Source organism: Xiphophorus maculatus, chromosome 24 (assembly GCF_002775205.1).
Source record: "Xiphophorus maculatus strain JP 163 A chromosome 24, X_maculatus-5.0-male, whole genome shotgun sequence".
NCBI classification, from domain to species: Eukaryota; Metazoa; Chordata; class Actinopteri; order Cyprinodontiformes; family Poeciliidae; genus Xiphophorus; species Xiphophorus maculatus.
The window spans coordinates 1224535-1236681 of NC_036466.1; the positions used below are offsets into that span (position 1 = coordinate 1224535).

Genomic DNA, 12147 nt, shown 5'->3' on the forward strand with positions numbered 1-12147 from the left:
GTTGCGCTTAAATATGTTAAAAAAGGCCACAAATTATTTTAGTAATTCACAAAATTGTACTAAATGTGGAGCTAATTTATCAACATGTATAATACTTGCACAGTTGATATAAAATAGCTTAATAAATTTGTGTCATTATATGTAACTTCCTGTGTAAGTAATTCGTTTCATTAAGCATTTGTAATTTATATTAGCTAATTGCATATTTAGTAAAATATATACACTTTAAATAATAATTACTTTTTATTAATTGATTGCATTTTCTGCTGTTTTATTTACATGATAAAATGTACAATAATGTAACAATCCAAATCAAACCAGTCATTTTATTGCATGTTGACACTTTTGGTTCTCAATACATCGTCACAAATACAAAATAATAAAATAAGTAAAGAAATCACTGTTACAATGACTACCTTTGATCCTTATTATGGAGCAACAAACATGACGCAATTATATAAATCGTGCTAAAAAAAAATACTGACTTCAACATCTAAGGAGTTTGGATAAAAATTTATTGCTAAATTAAATTATTTGGTTGTTTATCCAATAAAATTAAAATACAAAGTTTTATATTTATGTTTATTTCATGTATTTGTTTCAAATGTACCTCAGTAATCAAACTAATAACAATCAATTAACTGATTATTAATTTATTGGGTTATGCTGCTTTTGGTTCTTGATGAAGCACAGCAAATATAAAATAAAGTATTTAGTTAACAAGAATTTACTTTTTTATATTATTACTTATAAAAATACCAACAGCTAGAAATATCACTCATTTTTTATTACCTAAATGATTACATCTATGAAAAAGCCATTTCTGTATTTGTTAAATAAATTAAATTGTGTTTTCAATCTTGCATTTACAATGTCATTAATATTTATTAGCAATTTGAAAAACAAAAACAGAATGAAACATCTTAAAACAGGTTGAAGCAGAGCCTGGGTTAGAATGCAATATGGAATCTTACACCGTGTTTTTGCGTTTTACGTTCTGACACATCATTGTAATAAAAATCATTTATTTTCCGGCTCCCCTAAGCTTGATTCATTCAGAGCTTCCAGCTGCAGCCACAGGCCTCCCTCGGCGCGCAGGACGAGTTGGGGGAGACGCCGCACCTTCCCAGAGCCGCTCCCTGCTTCAGGGTCAACGCCCGGGGTCAAACGAAACCTCAGCAGGGTCAGCGCTACGACAACTCGAAGCTCAGCCATGGCAAATTTCTGTCCGATGCAGTTCCTGTGAGCAGAGACGGATTAAATTCACCACTGATACATTCCGATACTTAAATTCTTGTTTCCTTCAGGAGAAAACTGAACCTGGGACCGGAGGAGAACGGGATGAAGTCATGAGAGGAGCGACTCTGTGCGCTGGTCGGCTCAAAGCGAAGAGGATCGAACTCCTTTAAAGCACATTAAAATGTGTCAAATTTAAAACTATTTTGAAGGGATATTTATTTAAATTTTCTTACATGTGGGTTTGTCCAGACTTCGGGGTTGTGGTGTGTCCCGTAAAGACTGACCAAACAGATTACACCTTAGGGAAAAACAGATTTCACTTCCCAGTTAGGACTGGCACAAAATAAATGTATAACAAGGAGGATGCTTCTGATACCGCCTAAAGTAAAATAAAGTAAGTAAAAGTAAAGTAAAATCCTGTATCTATCGTAAAAACTCCCAGAAGGCCAAGCTTCTCACCCTGTGGTACGGTGAGGTCTCCTGGCAACGCCACATCCTGGGTGTACTTCCTGGTTACAGCCTGGACAGGCGAGTGCAGCCTGAGGCTCTCCTTGATGCACATGGTAGTGAAAGGAAGGTTGGACAGGTCCTCCCTTTGAATTAAAAAGTGTGTCAGTGTAACAAACAATTACAGCCTTGGAAAAGTATTTTTTACCTTTTGAAATTTTTCACATTTCGTTACTTTACACCCATGAATTTCAGGGTTTTTTTGTTTACTACACCTGCAAATCTTTGGATTTGCACATCTAGTGACTAAAATAACTCAGACACAGTCAGGTTGGCTATAAGGCAAGTCAATTTTCAAGTCTGAACTTTGACTAGGCCATTCTACTGCACAAATATGTTTTTGTGTCATCACATTGTTGTCCTGCAGGAATGTGACTCTTGGGTCAGTTATCGGACAAATCGTTAAAAAAAATCTTTACTTTTCCACAGCGGAGTGTGTGTGTGTGTGTGTGTGCGCGCGCATCTTCTAACCACTGTATTTCATGTCCATCTCGTCCCTGCATCAGCTCCATCACTTCCTGCCTGCATTTCTCCTGATAGTGGGGATGGCGAGCTAAATTGTACAACATCCAGCAAATTGCGCTCGCAGTCGTATCATGTCCTGTGAGAAAAGTGAGACTGATTTCTGTTTTTATTTATCACAAGTCATATCTTCATTGCATGTTTTCCTAATATCATGCAGACTTATGCTCCAACTGGCTGTAAGGTATTTGTTTTTTTTTCTGCTTCTGTTTTCAGCATTCTCTGTTTCTCAGCATTTAAGTATAATTTGATCCAAAATACTTTTAAAATAAGATCAGAGGTAAACGTAGAGACACAAGTGGTAGAATGTTTATCATCTCTATGGATAAGATACTTTAAATTGATCAGTTTAGTCTGTTTCGAGCTGTATAGTTGCAGTTCACATTTGTGGCTCCAGAGGGAGGTGTTTAGAAAAAACACCGTCTCACCTGCAAACATGAAAGTGTTGGCTTCCGCCTGAATTTCCTCATCTGTGAGTCCTTGTCCGTCTTCATCCTGTGTTAATAGAAATTATTTTCATTTTTTTGGAGTTTAATTTATCATATTTCATTTTATAGTCCGTTCTGTGTTCACTTTTGACAGCAGAATGAGGTCCACGAAATCTTTCTTTCTCTGTTGCGCTGTGGTCATGCTGGTTAGTGTCTCCGTCTCCCTCTGCTGGTCAATGAGAGCACGGCGCTTCTGCACAACATCCCTGGTGAACCTGCAAGGTAAGCATGCGGTTACAAAATACACTATATATTACAATATTTATATAGAAAATATATAAATAAGTTTATTTGTAAAGCTTTGTGGAAATACACTGTGACGGAATTGTATAAATAATATCTCCAGCTTTTATAATCAGATAGAAAAGTACATTTAAGCTGTCATCTGGTTTAATTTTCAGAATTTCCTCCTACCTACTAGATGTTAAACTCGGCTGCATGAATGACATTCTACCTGTGTACCACACTTAATGCTCGCTTGAATCTTTTTCCTTGCTCCGTTTTCCAGTAGATCCAGTCCCAGTGGTGCAAAATGCGAAGGCGGCGATCTATCACCAGGTCACTGAGCTCCACGATGGCGGACACATATTCACTGGTGGACCTAAAAACAAACATGTGCTTCTTCAAAGCAGAAATCCAGAACAGAGACAAGACATTTTGGGTGAAATAGTAAAGTCCTCACTCCTGACAGTTGCTCTGGTAGCTGAAGGCGCATTTTAATAAGCTGTCCAGGGTCATGAGAGTTACATGGCCAAACATCTCTATGTTGGTTGTTCCTCCTGCCAGCAGGCGGTGCCATTTATTCTGGACAGTAAATGAGAAGACATGGAAAAGCTGCTCTGAGTGCATTATATTTTCAACAAATGCCTTTTTTAACCTGTATACTCCAGGTAATGATTAATTGATTACTAAATTATTTGACGATTAATCCGATAAATTTGATCAGTCGTTTCACCCCTAATATAAAGTTTTGTCTAAACGTTTTTTCTTAAACTCTCCCATTGCATTAATCTCTCACCCAGAGTCCATAACTCTTGCTTGCAAATGGATAATTACGCAGCTTTGATGATGGTTTCTGGGACTGATTTCTATTTTCTACACTGAACAGTCGCCAACAGTGACGAGGATCGAAACAGTGAAGTTTTCCAAACAGCACATACATGTTTCTGAGTGTGTGCCTTACGTGCATGGTGTTAGTCGAAGAGTTAAACGTCAGAATGTAGTTTTTAAGGATGTCGAAATGAAAAGCCGGAGTCAGCAGTCGCCTCTTGCGAGACCACTCCTCTCCGTTGCTTATCAACAAACTGCGACCTGTAAAAAAGAAACCAGGTTAAGCTCAATTTTATGCTGTAATAAATAGATTTGGGAAAGAAAACACCATATTCACATTTATACACTGTAAATCGAAACATTGAATTTAACTGAAAAAGATGAGTGAATTTAATTGATTTTAGTCAATTAAATTACGGCAAACAGGTAAACTCCAAAACTTCATCTATGCAGTCAGTTCATTAAGAATGAGCCACTCTTAGAGCAGTACAGCTTCTATTGGCTTTTTCCCCTTGTCATTTACATTTGAATATATTAAACTGCACAGTGAGTGTATGTTGTATGTTCATTGTCATGACCACACTATTCCACATGAGGGCGCAGTCTCGCAAACGCTCGTGTTTGATTTACTGTAAAAAAAAGAAAAAAACGTGAGCAAATATGAATGCTCCGCATATCTGTTGAAGTTACAGTAGACCATTTCAATCAAATAAGTTTTTTTTTTGTTTTTACATAAGTAGTTTCAAGTTAAAAAGGTGGCTTCAGAAAGCTTTGGGGTTTATTTACATATCATCACCTTCCTAAAATAATAACTTTTTTTTTTTTTTTTTGCCAAAAATGAAAAAAAAGAAAGAAAAAAAACACCTTTGGCAAAAACATGACTTAGTACATTGTTTTAGAAAGGTGACAACATACAAAAAAAAAAGCTTTGGGTGATGTTTAAGTACATCATACTTAGATTTATTAAGTTAATTTAAGTTACGCTCATTAAAATTACACAAGTGAATCTTAAACAGTTAATTTAATAAAAACTAAACAGTTGTGATGTAAAACGTATTTCTTCAGTAAGGAGATCTAATTAGGTTTTACAGTGTACTCAGTTTTCTTCGCGTGTTAATACAACATGTCTGACTCACCCAGCCACGGCCGCAGATGCCCGTAGACAAACTCATCCTTCATCGTGACGTTGGCTTCAAGATGGACGGTATATGGAGTGAAAATACCAGCGTGAGTTTTGCATATTGAGAAATGATCTCCTGTGTTTTGCGTGGTTTTTGTTCGTACCAGGCGCCATCAGCAGGGGCTTCACATAGTCAGGATGAAAGACTCTGACCAGGTGGTAGAAAGGCCCGAAGAACCAGGAGCAGGAGTGTTTGTAGGTCTGCACCAATTCATCCACCTGTTGGAGACCTTCCTCTGTACTCTGCATCTGAGATATTAATATGTTTATTTAATTTTTTTTTTAAAGTAATGCTGTATGTCTGAAAGCCGGATTTTGAACCTTACCTGACCGAGGTGACCAATCAGCCATGAATGCGTCCGCGGCTTGTTGAAGCAGGACAACCTGTGAGTGTACCAGGCGTGACGAACCAGCAGCCTCGCCGTCCAAACTCCGACCACAGCCAGCAGCGCGGTCCCCATCAGCTGCAGGAGGAAACTGATCCCAGACCAGCTGAAAAGCTGCGACAGGAGCCTGTGAAGGACAGCCATGGTGGGACACAGGAGCAGAAAAAACAAAAACAACACCCGGTGCTCAGATGTTCTGGTCCGACGGAGGCAGCTGACAGCCTGTTGATTTGGAAACAAGCAGGAACTGAACTTCTTCCGCACAACGTTGTGCGTATTTCATAACAGTTGCTGACATTGTTATGGCCCCACTTCCTTTTGTCTGTTAAATGCGGTCACTTTCATCATGTTCACTGCATGAGATTTCATGTTGATGTGAACTTAATTGCAAAAACAGACGTTAGTCGATGGGCCAACAATAAGAGGTGCAAAACTGGGAAAAGGAGGAAAAATTACACTTTTATCATTTTCTTCTTTTAAATAACAATCTAGGAGATTTGGGGGAATCTGTTTTAAGGTCACACTGTAAAGAAACCTACAGTTCAGGAAGGAGACACAGCAAAAATGATGGAAAGTACTTTAGTCAGATGACTAACTCTACTAATTTGACCTATATTCAAAATGCTTTATGTGGTTGGAAAGTATCACAGAATGGGGCCACATGGTGGTGACACCATTATGCTGTGGGGATGCTTTTCATCAGTAGGAACACAGAAGCTGTTTGGCGTCGATAAAAAAAAAAAGATGAATTAGGCTGAATACAGGGCAAGAAAATCAGCTTGAGGTTGCTGAAGATCTGAATGTGGTTGTAGTTCTTGAAAATATAAAACTACTTCTTCAGTTCCAGGCTAAAACTCATAACCACATTCAACTCAATTTACAAGCTACTTTTTGAATGATAGTTTTCTAAAAATAAATAAAGAGGCAGAAAAAGCACTGTTGGTTGTCTGATCCTTTTTTAGGCGTACATTGCTGTGTTGAACCGTGTTCTACATTTTAGAACTTCCTCAAGTCTTTGTGTTGTTGGAGCCCAAATCTATACTGACCTCAGCTGGTCCACAAACATCTCCCAACAGCTGGAGAAGGCAGCAAATACAAGTACTTCACTTAAAATCCGGAAGCTACGTCAGGCTTGTCTCCTGCCTTTAAATAGTAAACTAGGAGGTTTAAAACTTTAAAGCTACGGTCATAGAGCTTTAAATAAGTTAATTTTTAATAGTTTGAATGTCTGAATTATCCGTTTCTCAGCCGAAGTGTTATTTTTACGAGGCGCTCCTGAAGGCCGCACTGATTGCCGCCTGTTGCACCTGTGAGACGCAGAATCTGAACCGAAAACTATCAAATCATTTCTGCTCGGATTTTATGGTCTTTCTGAGAGAAAAGAAACCCAAAAACGTGAAAAACGGGCGACTGGGTTCAGAGTTTGTTGACGGAACGTAATGTTGACGTCTTTCACTTTCAGGTAAGTTTATACCGAGATAAAAAATATTGCTGTGACGTGAAAAAAACGCTACCAAGCTGTTTAATGTTTTTAGCTAAGTGGCTACATGGCGCACAAATACTAACAAAACCAACAAAATAAATAAATTAAATATTATTTAAACATTGTATTTATTTCAGCAACTTGTATGTTTTGCAACTTATAATATTCATTTTAATTTATTACCCTGACTTTTCATACTCATTAAGTTGAACGTTCCAGTCATTTGTATTTTTATGTGCTGTTTTATGTAATTTAAGAACTAATTTATACCAAGTTGAATATATACTATATATATATATATATATATATATATATATAAGTTTATATATGCCATTCGACTACATAAAGACAGACAATCACTGACTCATTTCAGTATCTGATATTGGCAATAACTAAAAAATTATTTCTTGCCATATAGATGTGGTACCGTATAAACATAAATAATCAAAATATGGTTAATTTTCATATGAATATTTTAGGTCAAAGTTTCAAGAGATCAGATAATGTATTTATTTATTATTATTTTTGTACAATTTTACAGTGCCAAAAAGATGAGTGGCTTTTGTCACAATTTTCTTTCAAATATATAAATTATAGCAAAGCATCAAATTTAAGACTTCATTGTGTTGCAAAAATAACCCTCCTTTTAGTATTTAAGGTTTTAATTTCTCTGTCTTTATGTTGCAGACTTTAAACATAGGAAAATGGCGGAGGGGCATGACAGTTCTGTCAAAAGAGGATTTGTAGAGCCTCCATGCACCCCTCAGTCGTCACAGCACTGCAGCCTCACTCGGGCAGGTGAATCTCCTTTGCAGTTTCACCTGAAGAATCGTCACGCAGAGCAGGATGAAGACGAGGACTCAAACGAATCGCCTTCGTCCCGCTGCTTTGAGGAGCTGTTCTACACCAGAGAGACCCCAATACCGCTGGGCCCCCTGACCGGTGCTTTAATGGCCGCCTCGGGGCTGCAGGGTGACGTGGTGAAAGAAGGTTATCTGGGGAAGCTGGAGCGGAGCCACAGGAGATATTTCGTCCTGCGAACGGGAAGTCACACTGGTCTGAGCAGACTGGAGTGGTACAAGAACCAAGAGAAGTTCGCTGCAATGGAGAAGTCTGCTGGGAAGGCCGCTCTGTTTGGAACCAGCAAGCAAGGGTTGGTGGGAATAACTGCAACCATTTTGCTAACAGGATAGCGCTATCACAGTGTAAAAAACCATTGTTGGTACAGGCTTAACATTCTGTATTTGAACTTATTGTGGTCATATTTCTGTTGGATTTGACTGAAACTGATCAAAATCTTCTCTCTCAGGGTCATTTTCCTTCATCGCTGTCTTGGTGTGAGTCGGAATGGCAGTTCCCAAAAAGGCCACACGGTGGCGCTGTATGACAAGGATCAGACTCTGGTGCTTGTGATGGAGGAGCAGCAGCAACAGGAGGATTGGTACCTGGCCATAAAGAGGCTGATGGAGGAAGAGCAAAGAGATGAGGAGCATGAAGAAGGGTTTGATGAAGACGATGATGGGTATTGCACCCTACCGCCTGCAGCGTTCTTCAAAGAGGTAGGATGGGATGTTTTACCTTGAACTGTCCAGGTGAAAGCAGGGATGCTGCAGAGTTTGGAAAAGTCTGGGTTTAATTATCCAGATTCCAGGTTTGGAAAATTAGACTAAGACTGAAAACAGACTTTCCAATTTTCATTGTTCAAAAGTTGCATCTATGCATCTGTTTGTTCCATCAATCCATCAATCCATCCACCTCTAAAGCCATCTGTCTATATATCATCTATCGCTATGATCAATATGTTTATTTTCCCAAAAATCCATGAGCCTATCTGTCTGCCCATCCATCCATCAAGCTATAATCAATCAATTTTTTAAAATTAATTTCAGAGAGATCCAAATCATGGACTCTACGCCTCATTTTGTGAATCCAAACTCACATTTGTGACACGGTTCTATAGCTATTCACTGAAGAGAGTCTCTTCTTCTACTCGTACTCTTCGTCTATCGCTGCGTCATTTGGCTCTTGCTGCTGTCGTCTTCGTCTAAGGTTTGGCACGTCATGGTGAAGCCCAGAGGCCTGGGCTCCTCCAAACCGTTCACAGGGGAGAACCGTCTCTGCCTCTCTGCATCAACACTCGTTCTGGTCCGGCTGGGGTCCAGTAATGACTTGCCATCAGTTACGATACCTTTGCTGAGTGTCCGCCGCTTTGGACACCTGGATGGCTTTTTCTTTTTGGAGCTGGGCAGGTCGGCGCCTCATGGTCCTGGAGAAATCTGGATGGAGGCTAGAGAAGAAGGTATGTGGGCGCCACATTAAAAAGTTCTGCTTTAAATGAAACATTTTTGATTTTCCTGATTGGTTTTTCAGGAAACCCAGTTCTGGCCCAACACATCCACGAGTCGGTTCGGGAGACCGTGAGATCCCTACGAGCTCTTCCAGACTTCACCAGATCTCTGACATCCAGTCCCAATCAACAGCCAGCCCTTCTGGCCTCAAAGCGCTGCCGACGCAAACAGAGAGACAAGTCGGCTAATGTGAGAACTCTTACACCTCGGGTTCTTCATCCCAGAAACTCGGAGACCCAAACTAGTCCTGCACAGCGTCACAGAAGAGCTCAAAAACTAGAAGACACACAGTCTGAATCCTCTCTGAGCTTCACGTCGCACCTGAGCCCTGCTAGATGCCAGCAGAGCCCTGCGCCGGAAACCAAAAGCTGCACAATGCAGAGCTGGGAGTTGGCTGAGAAGGAAGAAGGGCTTGAATACATGATGATGTCCCCGATTGTCAGACACAGCTTGTCTGAGTTACCTCAGGATGATTATGTTGTCATGGAGAGTCCACAAAAACTCAACCGGCCAGAATACTGCTCCTCTTCATCGTTCTCTTCTCTTCAGACGTCATTCAGCAGGTAAATTAATTAGGAAGCCTCAGTAAATATAAGTTTTTTTATTTTGAAATGGTCACATATCAGTGTAATCTATGAGGAATTATTAGGGACAGGCTAAGAAAAAAACACTTATTTACAAGAGAAAAGTCATGATATTGTGAGAATAACGTATCACAATAACGATGTATTACGAGAATAAAGTCAATATTGCGAGAAAAAGTTGTAATTAGAAAAAAGTCAAAATATTACCAGGATAATTTTAACATGAGTAGCAAATCATAATAATACAAGAGGTAAGTCCTTGTATGTGAAAAAAGTTAGAAAGATACCAGGAAAAGTTTAAATAAGAGAAAGTCGTGGTAATTGTAGAGGGGAAAAAAGTAATAATGGCGGAAAATGTAATAATACCAGACAAAAATTATAATACAAGTTGTAAGACAAAGTCATAGATGAGGAAAAAGTCATAATTTGAGAAAGTTGTCATCATAATGTGTAAGAAGTTGTAGTAATGTGGGGAAAAATCATTACTACAAGAACAAAGTCACCTGGTGACAGTTTTCTTTGGAATGATGGATTTTAAATATAATTTGAGACCTTTTTAAACTTCATCAGACTGAAAAGCTGCTCCAGTTGTTCTCTGAAGGCCTCATGCAGATTCTTTTATCTCTCCATGGCCTTAACTCACTTCCACAGTCAGCACCAAACTAAATGTCTGCTTTTCAAACAGGACAAACTTTCTTTAGTGACCTGATGGGATTCCCCCCTACATGATTTTTTCCATTTTTACTTTTAAACCAAGCAGGTGTCCATTTTTTTTACATGACTGTTCCTTGCCATTACTCACAAGAAGGAACAATTTGACAAATACAAACCTTACATGTTTAAATGACTTAATCATGTTTGTGATCATTTTTAATTTAAGGTTTTAACTCTATCTTCTCTGTCCTCACAGCTCCACCTATGACAGCTTCTCTCCTCTGCATCCTTCACGCCTTCAGAGCAGTGAGGTCAGTCAGCCATGCTGCCCGGGGTCTCCAGAAAACGTCCCGTCGCCAATAGAAACCAGCTTTTCTGTCCAGCCACGGCAGGATCAGGACTTTGATCGGTCTTTGCTGATTCCTCCATTTCTGTTGAGTGGATCACAAATGAAAAAGGCTCCACAGTCCAGTCCAAACGTTGATACAGGCCAGTTCAGTCGCCCTCAACCTGAACAGGAGCGGGTCAGAAGAAACTGGCTGCCAACATGTCTTCTTTCTTGCTTTCAAACTGGGGAGAGATCTTGAGTGTTGAAGTAATTATGTTTCTATCTATAACTACAAGTGTTTAGTAGTTAAATTATAGTAAATGTTGGGGTTAGATGCTCTGTAAAGTGTTGGTCCACTGAAAGGGGGTCCGTTATCACCACCTACAAGAGGAAAGTGAGGATGTGGCTGTAATGGTTTAAAAAAAGGATGTGCATCTGGTGTTTCTGCACTTTAACACTTGAATGGTGCACAAATGTTTTGAGAATCACATGCTCAAAGATGATTGGGGTTTAGAGATCGTTGCATACTTGAATTGTTTCAGTGCTATTAAGGAGAAAAAAAATAAAGTTGCCTTTTTGACTGTTCTAAATGTCTTGGGATTACTTTTTTTCAAAATTTGATTCTTAATTGTTTTTGTCATTAATAGTGTGACGTTAAAGACATAAACTAAGGAAAAGATCAGTAGAATTTCTATAATTTTTTGATGCAAAATAAATGCATCAAAAAACCTTTTATAAAAGGTATAAAAACTAAAACCTTTTATAAAAGGTCATAGTTGTTGGGTTCTCAAAAGAGAACTGTTTATGAATTTAGCTGCATCATGCTGAGTATACACTGAGTTCACACCTCTGGTTCTTTTTAAGGCGTTTCTTGGTTCCTTCTCAGAAAAGCTGCAAGACATTAGTGTTTTTTTTAGCTGTGTTGGCACGCTTTGTGACATTTAACCAGTTCTGTTTTAAATGTTTACCACACAATGAATATGATCAGAGGTGGGCAGAGTTCCCCAAAACTTCAACATATTTTTACTCACGTAAAACATAAAGTGGTCACTCAAGTACTAAGAAACTGATTGGATCATCTGACTTAATATTTAAACATGTCATCATACAGAAACTGTAAAGTTATGTAAAACTTTCTTTATAGGCATAAATGAAAACAAAATGCATGATTAAAAATAACATTCAGGCATAGAGTTTTTTCAAGAAAAAATAACCCAGTGTAACTAATATAATTGGTCATGCAAATATACTGTATATTAGAACAGTATAGAGTACTTGTAGTGCCAATTAGCACAACAAGGTTAAACAATAAATAACATTACAATAATTATGTTTGTGCATAGAGAGTCTCAGTCTAAGTGTTGGTCTGTATCACATT

General features: G+C 38.6%; 2 protein-coding genes across 2 annotated transcripts; one reads left to right on the forward strand and one right to left on the reverse strand.

Moving 5' to 3' along the window:
* Window positions 1-306: 306 nt before the first annotated feature.
* On the reverse strand, window positions 307-5628 carry LOC102221417 (docosahexaenoic acid omega-hydroxylase CYP4F3-like). The gene is made up of 13 exons (XM_023329208.1): window positions 5313-5628; window positions 5091-5235; window positions 4943-4996; window positions 3940-4067; window positions 3439-3560; window positions 3211-3357; window positions 2842-2971; window positions 2697-2763; window positions 2218-2347; window positions 1699-1832; window positions 1473-1537; window positions 1321-1403; window positions 307-1240 (listed from the first exon to the last, which is right to left on the reverse strand). Exons 1-13 carry the CDS (start codon window positions 5514-5516, stop codon window positions 1021-1023), a joined length of 1629 nt encoding a protein of 542 aa, XP_023184976.1. The 5' UTR covers window positions 5517-5628; the 3' UTR covers window positions 307-1020.
* A 1065-nt stretch (window positions 5629-6693) lies between these two features.
* LOC102237141 (insulin receptor substrate 1-like) lies at window positions 6694-11318 on the forward strand. The gene is made up of 6 exons (XM_023329859.1): window positions 6694-6834; window positions 7543-8008; window positions 8165-8414; window positions 8905-9154; window positions 9226-9766; window positions 10698-11318. The coding sequence occupies exons 2-6, from the start codon at window positions 7560-7562 to the stop codon at window positions 11026-11028; spliced, it is 1821 nt and encodes a 606-aa protein (XP_023185627.1). The 5' UTR covers window positions 6694-6834; window positions 7543-7559; the 3' UTR covers window positions 11029-11318.
* The last annotated feature ends 829 nt before the right edge of the window (window positions 11319-12147 follow it).